A 21,034-nucleotide genomic window follows, 5' to 3' on the forward strand; every position below is an offset into this window, starting at 1 on the left:
TCCATTAATGCTGGCTTTATATAGTCAGCATACGTGCACTTGGCTCCGGCTGAACCTACTCAGGGTTGATTGAACTAACTCAAATCAGCTGTTCCTAAACCAAAAAGCCAGCGACTTTCAGCTTAGGGTAAATCAAACCACAGTCCGGGATTAGACTAAGGGTTTGTTGAACCTCCTATCTGAGACAGACCCCAGGTCTTCATTCGAGTAGTTTTGTTTGTTAGAAAGTGAAACTGATGTAGAAAACAAAACAAAAAGTATCCTCTTTCCAGACCAGGGAATCATCCAATAAATCATAGATTACACAAAAACGAAAACAACGGATAGTAGATAATAAGGACCACTTATTTCTTGTGGGTTATTATAGTACATAAAAGTTGTTTGTTGAATTTGTTTCATGCCCAAGTGTCTCTGTCCAAGCTGTCTTTATTGATTAGGCTTGCAAATGTAGACACAAATTTTTAAATAAGAGAAACATATCTAAATCCATCCTTCAATACGTCCGTTGTATTCCACTTATCTGGGGCCGGGTTGCGATGGCAGCAGGCTAAGCAAGGTGACCCAGGCGTCTGCTGTCTGCCCAGCAATGTTTTCCAGTCCTTCCTGGGGGATTCCGAGGCGTTCCCGGGCCAGGTGGGATATATAATCCTTCCAGCAAGCTCTTGGTCTGCCCTGGGGTCTCCTCCCAGTTGGACGTGCCCGGAAAACCTCCAAAGGGTGGCGCCCAGGAGGCATCCTAATCAGATGCCCAAACCACCTCAATCGGCTCCTTTTAATACGGAGGAGTAGCGGCTCTCCTCTGAGCTCCCTCCGGATGTCCGAGCTCCTTACCCTATCTCTAAGGCAGAGCCCAGACACCCTCCGGTGGAACATAGATCGACTGGTAAATCAAAAGCGTTGCCTTCAGGCTCAGCTCCCTCTTCACCACGACGGTCCAATACAATGCCCGCATTACTGCTGATACTGCACTGATATGCCTGTAAATCTCACGATCCATTTTTCCCGTACTCGTGAACAAGACCCCGAGATACTTAAACTCTTCCGCTTGAGGCAGAGACTCACTCCCCACCCGGAGGGGGCAATCCATCGTTTTCCGGCAGAGAACCATGGCCTCAGACTTGGAGGTGCTGACTCTCACCCAACCGCTTCACACTCGGCGGCAAATCGCCTCGATGCCTGCTGGAGGTCCCAGTTTGATGAAGCCAACAGGAACTGAACAGAATCTGTGACAACCCTGGCGGATGCCAACACGCACTGGGAATGTGTCTGAGAATTACTTTATGGTTGGCCTCAAGGAAGTTCTGGCAAACTCTTAGACGATGGATGGGGAAGCAGGGATCGGCTCAAGATGTTTTCAGCAGGGGTGGGAAACTGCTGACCCGGACTTGGGATATCGTCGGACGGTGGAAGGAACACTTTGAAGAACTCCTGAACCCAACCAACAAGTCCTCTGGAGGCAGAGTTCCAAGTTCTGCGTTAAGCCTTTGGGGCAGAGGTCGCTGAGGTAGTCAAGAAGCTCCTCAGTGGCAAGGTGTCTGGTGTAGATGAGATAGCATCCTGAGATACTAAAGGCTCTGGACATTGTCTTGGCTGACACGCCTCTTCAATGATGTGTGGAGGTCTGGGACAATACCTGTGGAATGGCAGACCGTGGTGGTTCCCATTTTTAAAAAGGGGGACCAGAGGGTGTGTCCCAATTATCGGGGTATAACACTTCTCAGCTTGTCAGGTAAAGTTTATTCCAGGGTGCTGGAAAGGAGGCTCCAGCCGATGGTTGAACCTCAGATACAGGAAGAACACTGCAGATTCTGACCTGGCTGTGGAACAGCGGATCAACTATTTACTCAGGGCTACTTGGGGGTGCATGGGAGTTTGCCCATCCAGTCCATCCATCCAATGTGTTTTGTGGACTTGGAGAAGGCCTACGATCGTGTCCCCTCTGGAGGTCCTGTGGGGGGTACTGCGGGAGTATAGGACCTGGGCCGTAGCTACGAGCCATCCGGTCTCTCTATAACCAAAATGAGAGCTGTATCCGCATCCTCGGCACAAAGTCAAGACAGGCACGTATCTAAATTTCAGAGTTTAAATTCTATATGCAAGATATTTTAAAGCAATACTTATGTGTAGCAGCAGGGCATAGGTTTCGTTTTTGTGATGTAGCTGTAAAATGAAATGTTTGTAGTATGTTCTGATTATTGCCAAGAATCACTTCTCTTGTACCTTTTTTTTCCCAGTGTGTAGCAGCAGGGCGTAGGTTTCGTTTTTGTGATGTAGCAAAAAGTCAACAGGCAGGGCCCAGTTAGGGTACACTGCCTACAGTTAGCAGTAGCTTGTCCCATTTCAAGCCCAATAACATGTAGGTAGGGTTGGGTTACTTCATTTGTACCCGTGGGTAGATTTGGTTTACAGCGTTTTACACACACACACACACACACACACAATCAACAGCACAAGACAGAGTTCATTATGAAATACTGTAAACGGTGGTCATTGCATAATGAACACTATCGGCTGTTGCTCATGAGCCTCCCTCAGCTGGGCCACTTTTCTGACTTCAGATAGCTTTCGTTTCCGGGTCTCTGCGACACACAGCTGATCTGAACAGAATTTAAAACCCCTCCACCTTCACTATGTGGAGGCATTGGAAGAGGAGAAACTGCAACATACACAGCTGACTGGTGAGATTCTTTAATATACAGTGATTCAGCATGCAGGTCTCCCAGATTACTTACTCTGCTGTTGGCCACTTTACCTGAACCTATCCAGACCTTTTGGTGTTGTAGGTTAAAGTTTTTATAGTAGATAATGTTTATAATGTGATCCAGTGTTTATTTCTTTTGTAAATGATGTGAATATTTTTATTTTATATATTTATATAATACCTAGCCAGACCTTTTGGTGTTGTACGTTGAAGTTTTGTAAATTATGTCAATTCTGTTTTATCGTGTTGTGTTGTCAAGCAGTAGGAAAGCACAGGATGGCGGATGTTGTACTGTATGCGTACCAGGAGGAAGTAGTTGAAAGGGCTCTTCAGAGGGAGAACATAATCATCTGGCTGCCGACGGGAGGTGGAAAGACTCGTGCTGCTGTGTATGTGGCCAAGAGACACCTGGAGACCACGCCGAAGGCTAAAGTGATGGTCCTGGTAAACAAGGTACACACGATGCACACAACAGACGGGCAGGCCGAGTCCACAATCATTACATATTTATGAAATAAACAACACAATGTGTTTTGGATTTTAACACTGTAGGTTCACCTGGTAGACCAACATTATAACAAAGAGTTCAAGCCTCACCTGGGCAGTGACTACACCCTGAAGCCAGTCAGCGGAGAGAGTGAGGATAAGGACTTCTTCGGGAAAGTGGTGCAGAAATATGATGTGGTCATCTGCACAGCCCAGATTTTATACAATGCTATGATAAACATGGAAGAAACCAAACATGTCGAGCTCTCAGGTCAGTGAAAGTGAGCTTAAACATGCTTGATTGATTATGATGGGGTTTCTTATTGCCTTTAAGTATAGATTAAGCTTTGATGCATTCATGGTTCTTCACAGATATCACTCTACTAATAATTGATGAGTGTCACCACACCAACAAGGAGTCAGTCTACAACAAAATAATGAGTTGCTACGTGGAGAAAAAGTTAAATGGAGAACGACCGTTGCCACAGATCCTCGGTCTTACTGCATCACCGGGGGCAGGGGGCGAAACCATCCTGGAAAATGCCATGGAGCATGTTCTGCAGGTCAGGGTTTCGCATGATTTGTCACTATATGAGCTGGTCTGCCTGATGTCTTTATCTCTTCTTCATCATCATTTGTCTCTGCCTCTCAGATTTGTGCAAACCTTGACTCTGCAATAGTCTCAACTAAACACTTCATGCCTGAGCTAAAGAAGAAAGTACCAAGGCCCAGGAAGACGTTTGACATTGTGGAGAAAAGGCGTCTGGTCAGCAAATTTCTTTCTTTCCTCTTTTAAAACATTAAAACCACTTTTTGTAGACAAACAGATGATGCGGTAGACCGTAATTAAAACACCCCAATAATTACTTCACCACCTAACCAGAGAACATTTTTTCTTTTAGGATCCATTTGGGGATCATCTGAAGAGGATGATGCACCTAATCCATGAGTACATGCACGTCCCTCCAGACTCCAGCCTGCGAGAGTGTGGCACACAAGAGTATGAGTTAGACGTGGTGTTGCTGGAGCAGCAAGGTTAGAACACAGTTGTTTTTCTGGTCCTGTAATAACATGCTACCGTTTTAAGCATACTCTCTTACGGGGGCAAAGCGAACATGTGTTGATGCACTCACATTATTTGTGTATATTTGCATAAGGGGTAAAAGAGCACAACAGACTGCTAGCACAATGTGCACTCCACCTCAGACAGTACAATGACGCCCTGCTCATCAATGACACCCTGCGGATGCTGGATGCTTATCGCTCCCTGAAGGAGTTCTACATCCCCAAGATCGAATCAACATTTGACGGAACAGACATTTTCCTGGTAGGACTTTTCCAAGGTAGGAACTGGAGATACAAGTTTGTTTTATTTGTATGTTTGGATGCAATATTTGTATTCATTTTTAGACAATGCTTTAACTTTAACACACTATGCAAGTGATAATAAATGTTGCTGTCACTTCTCACAGAGAATCAGGTGGAGCTACGGAGACTGGCAAGTGATTCTCAATATGAGAACCCAAAGATGTTCAAACTGGAGAGCGTCCTGCAAAATCACTTTGGTCCAAATGTGGAATCAAGAGGAATCATCTTCAGTAAGACCAGACAGAGCACCCGCTGCCTAAACGACTGGGTCCTCACCAATAAGGCCTTACAGGAAGCCGGTATCAAGGCGGCCATCCTCACTGGCGCCGGCAATGGCATCAGTCACATGACACTGGTGTGTAGATATATATTCCTTACATATTAGATACAAAACATTCAGATTCAGTAACAACGTGTGTTTCTGTTTGTATGACTCTGTCCTTTCATGCTTTTATGTGCATTCTTGCAGAATGAGCAGGGGGACACAATCCGCAATTTCCGAGAGGGTAAACTCAACCTCCTGATCTCCACCAGTGTGGCTGAAGAAGGCCTCGACATCCCTGAGTGCAACCTGGTGGTCCGCTATGGACTGCTTACAAATGAGATTGCCCAGCAGCAGGCCAGCGGGCGTGCCCGAGCCAGACACAGCCAGTATTCAGTGGTCGCAGAGGAAGGGGGGCGGGAAGTGCGCCGGGAGAAAACCAATGAATATCTGGAAGAGCTGACTGGGAAAGCGATCGCAAAGGTCCAACAGATGAGCCTCCAAGAGTTTCGCAGAAAGGTGAGAGTGTGGAACTCTTTCAACCTTCAGCCCTTACTCTCACGGCCACAGTTTCTGCCATCACCTTTTATTCTTCTTTGTCTCCAGATAACTAAGCTACAAAAACAAGCGGTTGATTCGAGAAAAGCTCAAGAGAGCAAAGAACTGGAAAAGAGGAGTCTCCACACTGCTGCTAGTGTCCAGCTTTTGTGTCGTAACTGTTTGAAGACTGTGGCTTCTGGCAGTGACGTCAAACTTGTGGACAATGCACACTATGTCATCATCAGTCCTGAATTTAAGTGAGCTTAACTCTTTGCGGTATAGAATTTTCATGCAAAAGTCTTTATAAACTGTGTTTTGCTAATCATGGCTCATCCTCGCCCTCAGGAAACACTACAAAGTTGGTGGGCAAGTGATGATAGACAGGACTTTTGAGGACTGGGAGCCCGGTCGTACAGTCAGCTGCAATAATGGGAGCTGCAACAAGGTACAGTGGGCCATCTGACAAATATTCCTTTAAAAGTAAGACACAGGCTCTATCCTGCTTCAGGCAGCTCATAAACAGAGCTGTTGCTGATGCTTGTGTTGGGCTGTAAGTTTATAATTTCAATTTAATTTCACAGAACTGGGGATTTGAGATGAAGTACAAGAAGATTGCTGTGCTGCCCAACATAGCCATTAAGAACTTTGCCATGGAGACGCCTAATGGCCGTACAACCAAGAAGAAGTGGAAGGATGTCACTTTCACAGTTGAGGAATTCAGCCTCAAAGAATACTGCCAAGACAACTTCCCTGACATCTTTGATTGAAATACAAACATCTCATAGCTCTCTGGGGGTTTTATTTATCTCATCTTCATGTCTTTTTTTTCATCCAGTTGAAAGAATCCAACATTGTCCTGTTTAAGATGCTAAAGTATGATTCCTTGCTAGCTTACATGCTAACATTCATTTGTGCTGCAAGGCCAGGGAGGCAGGAGCATGCTAAAACTCATCATGCTTGAAATTAGCATGACAGCTTTGTTTATACCCAAGGTCCTAACTTCCTTTGCATGTTTTTGCTTACATTTCTTCTGCTTCATCTGAAGTCAGTACAGAAAGAAAGCACACAATGAACTCTGCTGTAACATGAACCCTAACCATCACCAAGATGATTCCTCATGAGCTGTATTTTAGATGTTTTTTGATGTTTTTAATCGCCAACTATTATTTGAACAATGGATGCAGCAGTATAGACTGTTTGTCTGTAGTATGCAGACATTGGGTTTATTTTCTATTTGGAAACATTTTATTTATTTCTTTAAACTTTTTTATATAAACTAATCATGGGGCGGACTAACTGGAGAAGAAATTTAAAGAAGCTTCCCTGTCAATGTGCCTTCCCTTTCTTTTGTGTGCCTTGATTGACCACTAGGTGTCAGTGTTGGATAGCAAATCAAGTCAGACACAATTTGTCTTCCTCTAATAAATAATAATATATAAGGTTAAGGGAGATTTCACACTCACCAAACTTTGCTGATGTACCCTTCAACAAGGCACCCTGTCCCCAGACTGCCTCATTAGAGCAGCTCATTTGTAGCTTGTTCGTGGTGGGTTGGTTACAGCCTCCAGATGTGAGTATGTGGCATCTGGAAGAGAAAAATGTACCCAGTTGACAGGACAGAGAACAAAGTGTCTTAATGCATTAGGTCTGATAAAGAATATGAGTTTGTTTTTATGTGATTATTTCTCTAGTTGTGTTCAGGCAAGATAATTGTATCAAATAAAAAACATGAAAAAAAAGTGTTTGCAAGAGCTTCTCTTTGTAGTATTTAAAATGTGTACTGAGTGTTATGAAATGTTTTGACTGCACAGCTCACTATGCTTCTTCTGCATGACTGGATCAATACAGGGTCATGCATTTCAGCTTGGATCATCAAACACCATCCAAGCGGATTTTATAGAAGAACAGATTTATTAGACTTGCAAATAATCATTTCACACCCCGGCTTCAAAGATACATTTTATTGCATAATAGCTTTACTGTTTCATGGAGCCCTTACAGCTTGATTTTAGCAATCCCCAACAGACAGATTTAGACGGCTAATCACAGAAAAAAAACTTAGTTTAATTTAGCTGCGGTGTTTGCTTACATGAATTATACTGGGTATACAGCAGCACAGCTTTAGCTATAATGAGCAGCTTCTAAAACAAACCCAGATTATGAATCCAAAGCAACTGGCGAGGAAGCCTTTAATTTCATGCTGGCAGCTGTATGGGATATACTCACGTTTTAACCATAACACATCTCTCTGTGATTCTCTGGGCAGAACATGATGAGGTCTGCCTCACTGTGTCACATGTGCCGTAATCCTTTCGGATCTGGCAGAGAGCTGGAGCCAGTGGTGCAGCCATGGACATAATCACACTAAAAACAGGCTCTGTTCCGGTGTCATGCCTGACTCACACTCAGGCAGGCGGACAGGAGCCGTACAGTGTATGATTTACTGGGATCAGGCTCAGGCTCTATAATCAACACTGATTACTTCCTTTTACTTCCCAGCTCAACACCCCATGCATCTTAATTGCAATTAGCTCTCTTCTGAAATTAAAACTGCTTCGAGTAGTTGCACGAAGGATAACACAGTGTGATGTGTGTTATGAGTGTGTGTGTGTGTGTGTGTGTGTGTGTGTGTGTGTGTGTGTGTGTGTGTGTGTGTGCGCGCGCGCGCGAGTATGTAGGTTTGTTCGTGTAAATGTAGAAAGTGATCCGCACATTTATAGTATATCGTGTATTGGTATTAAGAACTTGCACGTTTGTCGACTGCATACAGTATATATATACTGTACGTTACAACTTAGATTCTGATGTCATTTTATTTGGGATCTTATTCATTTATAGACACAATGTTTGACATTTCAGTTATATATTACATAACCAATTTGCTGAGATGTAACATGGCATTACTCAAATTATATTTCATTTATTATGTGAAACAAATTTATAATAAATAAATAAATAAATATATATATATATGTACACACACACACACACACACACACACACACACACACAGGAAAGCTCAAAAAGAGTCTGGCCTGGGTGCTTTAATGTGTGATTGAAAGGTCATTAGCCTAATTAGCTACTTGTAATAGAGGCTAGGTAACCCCGCGACCTGGAAGTGTTTAACTTTGCAAGGAAGGCTAATACAGCATCAATCTTCAGTGTGCTGAATTTACACAGTCCAAAAAATGTTTTTCTTTATTATATTTTGTAGTTATTTCGACTTCCCAGCATTAAACGAACTTGTAAACGAGATTAAGCTGAAAATGCGGCGCATTTGGCTTCTCTTGGAGCTCAGCATATTGGTGAGTTTCCAATTTTGTTTCTTCCGCAATTTTAACTTCTAAAGCTGTAACTCTAGGTGGACATGTAACGTTCAACTGCTCAATAATAAATTAATGTTCCTTAAACATACACTACCAGTCAACAGTTTGGACACATTTTCTCATACAAGTGAATGGGAAAGTGTGTCCAAACTTTCACTCACCGTGTTTTTCACTCGTGGCGTTGGGTTGAATCAGTGTGGCGCAGGTGGTCTCTCATCGACTGTCACAGGTGTTTTAATTACGGTTCAAGCTCTCGGCGGTTAACTGAAGTTTTTTGGGGTTTTTTGTATATTAAACGTGGCGACGTTCTTCTGTAAAATTGTGTGCGCTCACCCGCCCTGATACTCATTGAGTGTACTGGATTGTTTACATTTTTTGTTGCTGTAAGGAACGTTAAATAAAGTTTTTGTTCGGGGGTCGATGGGGTTCACAGATGACGTAGCACAATATGATTGGCTCTATGTCATGTCTCAAACTGCGGCACTGTACGGCCAGCACAGAATTAAAAAAAAAACTCCCAATAGCCTATATTATATATTAAAGTGATGGAAAAATTATCTTCATGGTATTATAAACATTTCAATAGAAAGATGTGTTTTATTGCATGTAAATACAGTATATATCTGTTTTTGTTATATTATAACAAAAACTGAATTTGGGTCTACATCAGACATACTTTTTTTTTGGCATTTTTGTGTAGTTTAGTTAGTCTACACTCAACAGAAACACATATTATATATTTAAATATACAATTTAAAGAATATTTTATTACATGTAAATCATTTTCTCTTAATAAATGCACCATCAAGTCAACGGAGCATACACGTGGCACCCTTAACTTTTTGACATACAGCCATTCATAATTTGTTTAATCATCTGTAAATGCAGGTCCCTGAGCAAATCTGTCCAGCTGAGCATGGATATCTTATACCCCTCAGGCGGTTTAGATCTTAAGATGTTACAATTGGTGAATATATCCAGTATTTTACAACAAACACACTGAAATGAGAGAGAAGTCAGTCTACAACATAGCAGTCATAGTCTGAGCTTTCAGCTAAATGCTAGAGTCTGAGAGCTGTTATTTTGGCAATGAGTGTGCTAACATGCTGGTGTTGAGCAGGTTTAATGTTTATAATGTTTCCATCTTAGTGTAACCTGTTAGCAGGCTAAGGCTTCAAGCAGTAAATAGAAAGAACAGCTGAGTCTGATGTGAATGTTATTAGTCTGCAGGTTTCTGGTCATAAATCTAACCATAGGAGTAACATGAACTGCATGGTGATAAGAGAGAAAAGGCTGTACTGTGTGAATAATATGAATACAGCATTAATGGAGGTACACAGTTCATTATAGGTCAACTTCCTGGTTGCGGACAGAAGTCACACCTGTTAGGTCGGTGTCAGCCTTGTCACACACTCTCCAGGACCCGCTCACACAGGACCCAGACAGTGACAATGACGAACACAAATATGTGGAGCATAGCAGCGAGCCGGTCACCAGGACAGGCTTTTCCTCTGGGACGGGTCGACATGTCTGCCAGCTGCTTGTGCTGTCTGAGAGCTCGCTGTGCTGCTTGTCAGGCAGCTTGTCGACACTTCACGCTCTCTATTCTCAGGGAAGCAGCAGAGGATCAGGTTACCTCAGTGACGAGATGATGACACGTGTCCTACTGTATGTTGTCATGTATATCGCTTATGTTATTTGTAGTTCGAAGTAGCTATCAGATGCCGCCTGGCCTGTGTGGATGTACAGGACTACAAGGCAGCTGTTTGGAGGGAGCACAGATATTCAGATATTTATTGTGAGTGTGTGTTCTTAAATGTGTGTGTAGGTGCAGTGGTTTAGCTTAGACTGAAATAAATCTGCCTTTCTATCCTCCTACCTCAGTCTCTGCCATTGACTGCAGTGTGTGCTGCTCTAATCCCTGTTATTAATCTGTGTTCAGTGGCTTTGAGTCATTTAGGCTAGTCGGGATTATTGTGGACCCGAATGACGGCCTACAGTTTTTATTTACTCTACCCTCCAGTGATCACTGGAGGATGACTGAGAGCAGCCATGTTTGCATGTAAATGTGATGGATGTGAGGATTAACTGAATGAATCTTCACTTTGACAAAGACTAAAGTGGTGAAATAAGTCAGATGATAAATGCTGTTTTCTCAAGTCACAAGTGAATTATTTTGTAATTTCAGGAAAACAAACTTTATTATAACCACATAATGAAGCCATTATCACGAGGAAAGAAAGGGTTCTTACCTCTCATGACTTCTAATGTTTATCAGCGATCACAATGCCCTGCTGGAATTGATAGATGGCGTATTGACAACTGAAGTGTCTGAAAATGTCAGATGTAGTACTTATTATCGACCAGCACATCAGACTGATCTTCAATCATGAATCCTCCACCAAACTCTTTTTGAGTTCTCCATCGTTGTATGTAATGATCTTGAGAAAATTAGCCTTTTTCTGACTGATGAATGAACCACAAGAAAACTTTATTATCAGGAGAAATGAAAGATTTCACTTGTGAAAATGAGACTGCATTAAAAACATGATCGCAACCTGGATAGTGCTCTGCTTCCATACAACTATTTTGATTATCAATAAACCATAGTTCTGTTTTTAAAAGATATAATCTCAAAGTTCGCACAAAAGGCATTTAAGGACGTATAAGTCCAAGATAACCAGACGTCCACAGTTGACTCCCTTTGTCACGGTTGTAACTCTTGATTTTCCTCGCTGACGGTCGCTTTTCTTTTTAGACTGTTTGCCTTCATCTGAGTGTCGAATTTGTTTCTTTTTCTTTGGATTTTCACTTATTTTTGAAGTTGTATCTGTAGTCATCAATCTTTTCTTTGTTTGCTCAGAGATAGTAGATTACTGTTTACTTGCAACACTTGCAGAGACCAGAAAAGCAGCCGCTTAGATCCACCTACCCTCTCTGGCAGACCAACCACTGCTGGCTGATGGAAAAACGCGTCACTAACTGGGCGCCGCTTGTGACTTTTTCCGCCAATGTCGCCACAGACACCCAGTCTGTAATAATACTATATACTGCAAATGCAAAGGCTTTCATCAGTGGGCCATAGGCTCATCAACATTGTGTTACCTCATTTGGCAATAGATAGTGACTTAACAGACATTTATTTACATGAAAGTCTTCAAGATTTATACTTTAAAAAAAGAAGGTTAAAAAAGAAAATGATTCACTTTATGATAAATGATAAACTGAAGATATACTTGTGGGACTGATCCCATCATGGCAGCTCGCTGTGATTGTGGTTGAGTGCTTACTGCAAAATCTGTATAATAAGTTGTTCACCTGAGAAAGACAGAGTGTGTGAGTGTGTGTGTGTTAGCCATAGACTAAAACAATCACTACAGTCGTTGAAGTTTCCATATCTCTGAACATTTGCTACAGACCAACACAAAGAAGCTGTTCTGCTGTCAAACATGCCGGCGTGCAGGATCTTTGCTGTTTTTCGGGTCAGTTCAGTTAACGGAAGTGGCTACGGTGGCTCCACTAGCTGATCTCTACTGCTCAGCGCTGGCTCCAAATGACATCACTATCACAAGATGGCAGTGCCTATCACGGGGCTATTTCGGCTTCAATTTCGTACAATGAGAGCAGATGGAGACGCGTCGTCCATCTATATATACAGTCATTGGTGTTAGCGTGAAGAGTCCTTATTGAAAATGGCAAGGCCAGGAGTGTTTATCTTTAGCTGAAACAATTGCACAAACAAGAGGCATTTGTCTGATTGAGACAGGCTGTCCCCATGTTGGGTATCAATTATCTGCACGAGAATAAGGCAGACAAAGCTTAAACATGCAAGTCAGTTATTTCCAATACCAACATTAAAAAGGAGAAGATTTGATATAGCAGCCTGTGATCCAGAAAATGATGCATCGGACTGAAAAAGACAAATAAAAGAAGAAAGAGGGGGCAGAGAAGAAGAGATTAGAGAATGAGGAGAGCTATGATTCCCTCCGACTGTAGAAGAGTGGGAGGTTGAATTAGAGAGGAGGAACAGCAGCATATGTCCTGCAGGAGGAATATTGCCGAACCAAAGTGAACTCATTCATCATGTGTAACCTTGCCAGGCTTGCCGGGACACGGGACGGACTCCCAGAAATATGATGTAAACAGAAAGAGACAACAACTGTCTCACAGGGCCGGTTGATACACACTGTTACAATCCCCGAGCAGCCCAGTCAGAGGCAGAAAAAGCTTGTTTCTGTGTACCAGCTGGAGCCCGAGATAAGTAGAGGGCTCATATGGCATAAAAAGATTTCTGCAGATTTATGAGGCTCTGGCACAGCGAGGTATCGATCTCTTTCCACTGTCTGAGACTATAGAAGAGAATGGAGGAAACTCTGAATGGTTTATCTTATATTTTAAGTTTGTAGGTCCTGCTCATTTCCAGAATCTCTCACTGTAACTGGAGAAAGAGATTACTGTTAGCTTTAATAACAGGATGTTGTATGTGTTACAGTCAGTCCCACCAAGCAGTGGCTTTGAGCCTCGGCTGAGGTGGTACCAAAAATGTAGGGAGTAAGAAACATCTTAAACTTTAGGGATAGAAAACCTAAAAATGACTTCCAAATGTCGAATCGAGGCGTCACAATACAGTGCAGCAGAGGGTTAAAGGATGTTAGTCTTTCTTTTACATTATAAGTCCGTTACAAACCAAAGTTCAATGATCAAAGTTCATAAGTAATGTTTTTAACTGAGCATGTATCTGCTCAAACATACACTGCAAACATTAGTGTTTCCATGCTAACTAGCAACCTAAGCATGTGTTACTCCAAAGGCCAGAGTGTTCATTAGCTGCCTTGCGTGGTTATACTGTATGTTATGTTAAAAACACTGTGTACATCTACCATGTAGTGTTAAGCTGCTCTGAGTTTTGGATGACATAAGTGGCTCTGTTGAGCTTAAAGTGAGTTTTCAATGTCATGAAGCTGAAGGACTTCATGTTCAGTGTTTCAGCTTTCAAACATCTGCCGAGCACTACAAATTATTTTTTTCCTCACAATATAAAACTCCTCACTGCATTAATTATATTTCTGACAATATTCTCTATGAGCCATACAGACTCTAAGCAACGGTGGCCGACAAGGGCAATAGCGCTGCAACGGGCTGCAAATTCAAAGACAAAAGCCCCAAACAAATGCAAAGACGGAATGGGCTGCGAATGAAAAAAACATGCTGCAAAAAGCCGAACCAAGTGCATTAATAGCAAACGCCCCGCAAATACAGAAATGATGCAAATTCAAAAACACACACACACCCAGAAAACACACGCAAAGAGAAAAACGCTGCAAACCCAGTCCACACAACAGACGTGGTCCAGGCCTGTAGGGGGCGAGTATGAGACCCTGTAACGCTCCACTTTGGATTATGTTTTTAAGCTTAGTCCTAATTTACACTGCTGGTACTGCAGCTATAACGCATATTAGAAAATTGATTAATTTATTGATATTTATCACAGATCGTATTTAATCAATACAATTCATGTCACTTTCAATTAAACAAGACAAATAACATTTTCCAGTTATCCAGCATTAATGAGTGTCAGACCTGTATGGCAATACTGTTGTATCATGTATAAAGTTTCAAGGCTCTACAGTACGAGTTGTAGTGTCCGAAATAAACTGGGGACATTAGAGAGCATCCAGTTATAAATAAATCTATTAACTTCTATAAACATTTACATTTCATTTTCTACTCGCATTTTTCTCTTGCTTGCTCTCTCAGCTAGAATATATATGTATATATATATATATATATTATCTGACTGAAGTAGACATCCCGCAATTGGTCTATTTAGTGTTAAAGTAGCGTCACAAGAATAGTAAATGGACTGTACTTGCTCAGCACTTTTCTAGTCTCCCAGCCACTCATAGAGCTTTAACACTATACGTCACATTCACCCATTCACACTCACATTCACACACTGATGGCAAAGGCCTAAGTGCCAATCTCCAAACAGGATTTATGCACATTCAGACACTAAAGGCTATCGGTTCATGAGCAATTTGGGGTTCGGTGTCTTGCCCAAGGTCGCTTCGACATTAAGACTGTAGCAGCCAGGGATCGAACCCCCAACCTTACGATTGAGGCCGACTACCACTGAGACCCAGCCGCCCTCGAAAGAGAGCCAGGCTTAACAAAGGCAGTTGATAAACAGCATTATGATTAGGGCTGGGTATCGATAAGGATTTCTCAATTCGATTCCGATTCACAAGGTCCACAATTCGAAAAATCAGATTCGATTCGCTATGGTTCGGGGTATTTCAGTTAAAATATCAATGCACCTTTAACCTGGTGCATTATAATGCTGCAAATTTTTAATGTTTACAATAAGAATTGACCCCAAATAAATTACATCATGTACTTTTTAATATGACAAACGCACAGCAGTCAACACAATATGAACAATTTTATGAATTAGACAGCTTATGAAACTTTTTTTTTCCAGTTCCAGTTTTTACATCGGGCTCATGGTTTTGATGAAACAAACTTGGGTTCAACTTGGGCGAGATTTGGCCAATATTATTGTGCCGACGCTAACAGAGTGTAACATAAACATCAGTGCAAAACTAACTTACATATTCATGGACGCACACACGATAACAAGAGTCTGTCAGCGATCACTGACGTCTCCGTAGTTGGTGCAGTAAACGAGTCCGGGCATGTCTCCCGCACTGCCGTGTTTCGGGGGGATAACCTTTTCAAAATCAAAGTAACAAAGTGCTTTAAAGAGGCAGCAAAGCAAAACAAACATGAAGTAAAACATACAGGTCAAGGTAAAGGCAGATATTAAAATTACAATTCATTTTACAAATATATAAAATTCATTTAAAAGAACTCTAATCCGGAAAGGCTCGCCGATAAGAAGGGACCTAAAAGAGATTACAGATTCAGCTGAGCTGACCTCCTCGAGCAGGTCGTTCCAGAGCTTCGGAGCCCTCACAGCAAAAGCTCTGTCCCCCTAAGTTTTCAGTCTGGCATTTGGTACACACAGAAGACCGGTGTATGTGTCAGCTCGTACAGTACTAAAAGGGATGCACTGACTCGTGCTGCATTCAGGGGCGCTCAGAAACGTGAGTAATCGGACACATTTTTACACATATTTTTAAAGATCGATCTTAGGATTTATTAATGGATTTTGGGCCATTCAAATGAGAATCGATTAGAATTGGAAAAATCATTTTTTTTAAAGCCAGCCCTAGTTATGATTCCCTGCTCCCTCTGACTGAGTCTGTGTCCTACAAGATCGTTTTCCCTTTAAATGGTTAAAGGAGAAACATTCAAACAATAAGACATAAATCCAACCTCTGTCATGACTGTCCCTACGCGTTAGCTAAGCAGCCAAATAGGGTTATGTTCAAACCCTCAGCGGTTAAGCACAATATCATCCACCAGCATTTAAGACAATAGTAAAAAGCCTTTTTTACAGGAGTCACCTGGAAAAACATCATCATCATCACCAACATCACCACCACCAACAAAAACAACCGCAGCAACATAACAAATAGAGCCATCAATCAAAGGAGGAGAGCTGCAGGTCACGGGCTGCAGCTTTGCCTAATAGAGGCACTACATTAACTGTAGGAGACTTCTGACAGATCCAATTAGAAAGAGCTCCATACCTCTGCCAGCACCGCCCTGCCCTCCAAGCAACCCTCACACAGCAAACCAGCATGGCCTCTAAACTCCAGCTCATAAAGAGATAGCAATTAGCAACACTGATCTGCTGTGATCTTTGTTCCTCTTCGGTCAGTCGTACTCTAAATGCACTGAATGTTGTGTTACTCCAAACTCATGTTCCCACACTGAGTACTTTTCATCTTTTCACCCACCCCCTTTTTCCACATCCCTCAAAGTGTCTATTCCTGTCTTTGGTAGAGCCACTTTTCTCTCGTCTCTCCACAAATGTTTCAAATGATAGGTTTTGTGTCTAAGCAGAAGAGCGAGTCATGCTTCACAAGACGCAGCACAGCAAAACATCTGACTCCTGCCAAGGACGGGAAACAAAGCGGGCTCATTTCTGCAAAATCTTTTGTCCTCCACTATGGTCTGCTTTCTTTGTGCACCCTTCAGTCTCCCTCCAGCCGCACTCCTCCCTCTCAATTATTCCTGAGAAACAACGAGCTTGTCAATCTTTTCCCTTTCAATAGCTAATGGTCTATCTGTCCCCCTTCGCCCAACAGTCAGGCCAATTAATTCGATCAAGCTGTTCAAAGTCATTTTTAGTCGCAGTGGGAGGGTAGAGGCAGACTGACAGCGCTGACTCACTGAAGCCATTGTGAAGACAGGAACAACACTGTGTAAACCGAAGTACATCAGCCCGGATGGATCCAGGAGTAATTTTATATCAAGACCTTTCAATTATGTTTTTGTGTGCATCATTTCCCTCTTATTTCTGCTCCATCACGCAGTGTGTGTGCAGGTGTGTGGGTGTGTACTGTTGTAGTCAGTGTAAACCTGAGCTGAGGCTGCGAGAGAGCGTGACAAAGTTATGTCTTCAGTCTGTTGTGTGGCCTCGACGCTTCCTTTCACTCCTGTAGCCTCCTGCAGTGCGTCGATATTCAGCTGTCACACTCTTACTGTATCCCTCACTCTCCTTCCGCTCTCTTAACAGTTTTCTTTGACTTTCTAAAAGGCATCCTCTGTCACAGGTGCATGGAGAGATGATGAGCTGTCCAAGAAGCGTGTATGAAATAATTTTCCTTTATTTTTTTTTTGCTGATGTGAGCTATCTCACTCCTCACGCAGGCCTTTGATGTCGCTCTCCATTGTCTTGCAGAGCTGCAGGAAATTGAAAGGGAAGATCAGGGGAGCGTTAGCGAAGGAGAGAGACGAGGTGGACGCGCAGCATGTCGGGGTGTTTCTGGGACACGGCACACGGAAATGAACAAGCCTTGCATGACCTGCGGGTGGGCGCCCGCTCTCACAGCGTGAAGATACACCGGGCAGAGAAGGGAGAACAGTTGTTTTAAAGAAATATAAGAGAGAGATGAAGTAAGCGATTGTTTTTTTTACTAGAAAGACTCCTCGTTTAATATTTCTGCAGCATCCCTCCAAGCCCACATTGCCTCCACTCTCACACAGAAAACAGTAAACCTTTGGAGAATTGTAAAAGGACCAGTGAGTCCTATCATGCTATCATGGGGAGCTAATGCCATTATGGTAGAAAAAAAATGCAATTGCTCTGTGCCTTTGGAGGACGCTATCCGCTGGAAAACCTAAAATTCCAGGGAGCTAGCTAAACTACACTTCCTCAACCTAGGACGCCCGCCCGATGTCGTCAGGTTTGAAATGTAGACTGAAGACCTGAAGATTCATTAGACGATCCACCGGTATATTCTCGTCGTATTTCGGATTCTGTTCCGCTCTGACCCATTGCCTGTAGTGAAAACGGTAGTATTTCACTCCAGCGTCTCTCGCTGGGCCGTTCCTGTCAGAAGGAGGGGCGCAATGCATGCTGGGTGTTGTAGGAATGTAGAAAAGGCGAAACCACAAGCTGTTTGTACAACTTTCTCCACAGCAATGGCGCCAATTTCAAATATAATTGCTTCTATCTATTACAGAGGACACCAGCTTTGACTGACTGGGGCTTTTTCCAGGGGCGAGTTGCTCCTTTATAAGAACATTTGCCCCTTGAATGTTAAAAGAGTAAAGCTTTCGTGGAAAATTTGATTTTGGTGGCTTAAAAAGGAGCTTCCTTTCTCTCTGAGTGCTTTCCCCGCTCCTTTCAGTGAACGCAAACTTTCCCATATTTCCTCCTGTGCTGATTAATTATGACAGTGCGAAGGAGAATACAAAGAGTTTTTTCCGACTTTGTTAATAAGTCCATTTCTGCTCCTTTGTGAGTGCTGCAAAGTGGAATTAGCGTTTCATTTCTACATGGCTTTTGCACATTTTTGTGAATATGTTCCACCATATTTAAAGATGTGATTAAAAGTGAACTTTACTTGTCCATTAGAGGCTTTAAATACTGACAATAACCAGTCGCACAGTGTTCTTGTTGTTATTATAGCTCCTATATTCCATTAGCCTGTCCTTCAACTGTTAGTATTAAAGCTTCTCCTGAAAACAAGCTTTTAATCACAACATGTATGGGTATTTATAGCAAGCAGGCTAATCCCTACAGGAAAAGGAGCAATTATATATGAATTAACGTTGCTGTGCTTTTCCCTTGTGAGTATAGTTTGAATGGAGAACAAGGGGGAGATGAATACAGAGGACGATGACAGCAGCATGACAGATAAGCAGTGAATGAGAGCTGCTCATTTTCCTCGCATTGTGCTCAGGTAGTGCAGACAGAGAGGTGGGAAGTGTGAATGCAGCGTGGCAGGTCAGACCTGCGAAAGTGGGTTTGCTCTGGCGGGAAATGGCTATTTACGTAGCTGAAAATGGAGTGGGCCTTTCTGACATTTTCATAGCCCTGCAGGCAAGAGTAACCTTCAGCAGAAAACAGAACGATTAAAGATACGGGAGGAGGAGAGGCGGAGAGAGAGAGGTGGGGCAGAAAGCGGGGGAAGTGACTGCGCGGAAGAGAGTTAAAAATGATTGGAAACGTAGTTCTGGAGACGGAGAAATACAGACGGACAGAAAGAGACAAAAATGATTTGGAGGTCGTGCAGGGGTGTGAGAGGAGAATCACTAACTTCCACAGACAGACAGACAAATAGAGGCAATAATGGAAGGCGATGATGGACAACAGCAAAATACTCACATGTCATCTTCAGGAACAAAGTTCAGAAACAACATATTTCAGCCTTTTCCTCACATATTTACTCCCTGCAATCAAACCATGCAAACCACTCAACCTTATACAGCTTGAATTATTCTGAGGTGAAATAACCTGTATTTATTTTAAGCCATGCTTTATATTTAATGACTGCTCATTGTGGAAAAGCATGTTCAGATCCTTTTATGCATGAGTCACAAATACTTATTACCACTCAGGGGCATAATGGCAACATGGGTACTTTAAGCTGGTATTATGTTCACCATGATTATCATGTTCTAGTATTTGGAATAATGGCTTTTCCAAGGGAGTCAAATCTCATGTCTCTGTTCCTTTACGAGAGGAAGCTCATCTTTCTTTTTAATTTTGTTGTGTTTAGTTGGTTTTAAAGTTACGTCTTATGACTGGCTATTTTTACTGTTAAAGAAAGGGAAGCAGATCTTTGTGTAAAGTTTTTATTGGCAGAAAGCAAACCAGCTTAAGGGTAAATTACTGCCAAACAGTCGGGTTGGAGTGGAACAAGGAGAGTGGATTTACGGCAGGAAAAGTAACAAAAAGAACGACTTCATGTACGTCTCGATTCCCTTCGTTTGTACCACAGAGCCACTGAAGAATCTGATCATTCACAAAACTTATATTCTATATTCTGTAGTTGTGCATCGGTACAGAGATACTTCTAGATAAATGCTTAAATCGTTATCAAACATACTCTGTGAAAAAGTTAACATGATGTGAAGCAGGTGTAATATTCAGCTTGATCACTTAGGATGCTAACATTTGCTAATTAGCAAATGGCGGGAATGGTATTAGTTTTGCAAGAATTTGCTCAGAAACTCAGTAGTGCAAATCAATGACTATATAGAGATGGATAATGCGTCTCCATTTGTTCTCCATTGTACGAAATTTAAGCCAAAATAGCCCCCGTGATAGACGCTGCCATCTTGCAATGCTGATGTCATTTGCAGTAGAGATTGGTGGGTGGAGCCACTTCTGCTAACCAAAACACACACTTAACTTAACAAGAAAACCCAGCAAAGATCCCACATGTTGCCGTATTTAACAGCAGAACAGCTTCTTGTGTTGGTCTGAAGCAGACGTTCACGGTGGTAAGTGATAAACGACTTCCCGTCAAGACTCAAGGCTTCCTTTTCCGCATGCTGCATTGTTACAGAAAGAGAAACCGTTTTCTTGTGATTTACTTTAACAGGTCTTATGTTTCAGATTTGTAAGAAGTAAAAATTCAAGCTTTGTCAGGTCTGTCCTCAAGAGAAGAAAACTTTTAAAATGCTTGTTTGTTGAACAGAGGTCAGATCGATCTGATGCATTTGAGGAAGTTGGGAAATCTGAATGCTGAACGGCTTTCATGACACAGGTTCAAGTAAAATTTTAGATCTAGAACATTTATATATACATACATATACATAGATTGTTAGCTGTTACCATGCAGATGTCTGTTTATAGAGATTAATAAGAAGCGTTGTCAGATCACGCTGATGGGAGCCGGGATGTCATTACGGCGGATTACGTTCCGCTTACTTTTGCTCTCCACATGGACTGTTTTTCCTGCATCCACCGCAGCCTGCTGATGCGTG

The 21,034-nt window shown here is 42.3% G+C and overlaps 1 protein-coding gene across 2 annotated transcripts; it reads left to right on the forward strand.

Annotated features, from left to right (window-relative positions):
• Positions 1 to 2,608: 2,608 nt before the first annotated feature.
• On the forward strand, positions 2,609 to 7,071 carry dhx58 (DEXH (Asp-Glu-X-His) box polypeptide 58). 2 transcript variants are annotated; one of them, XM_069676419.1, is made up of 12 exons: positions 2,609 to 2,678; positions 2,964 to 3,154; positions 3,254 to 3,458; positions 3,560 to 3,750; positions 3,840 to 3,953; positions 4,090 to 4,222; positions 4,345 to 4,530; positions 4,660 to 4,910; positions 5,025 to 5,336; positions 5,424 to 5,614; positions 5,703 to 5,802; positions 5,939 to 7,071. In XM_069676419.1, exons 2-12 carry the CDS (start codon positions 2,978 to 2,980, stop codon positions 6,122 to 6,124), a joined length of 2,046 nt encoding a protein of 681 aa, XP_069532520.1. In that variant the 5' UTR covers positions 2,609 to 2,678; positions 2,964 to 2,977; the 3' UTR covers positions 6,125 to 7,071. The 2 variants fall into 2 exon arrangements, with proteins under 2 accessions (XP_069532520.1, XP_069532522.1); XM_069676421.1 differs by having other exon boundaries at positions 2,630 to 2,678; positions 2,961 to 3,154.
• The last annotated feature ends 13,963 nt before the right edge of the window (positions 7,072 to 21,034 follow it).

The sequence above is a fragment of the Semicossyphus pulcher genome, unplaced genomic scaffold (genome assembly GCF_022749685.1).
Source record: "Semicossyphus pulcher isolate SPU_LCO1_2020_fin unplaced genomic scaffold, fSemPul1.0.p SCAF_25, whole genome shotgun sequence".
Taxonomy (NCBI): Eukaryota; Metazoa; Chordata; class Actinopteri; order Labriformes; family Labridae; genus Semicossyphus; species Semicossyphus pulcher.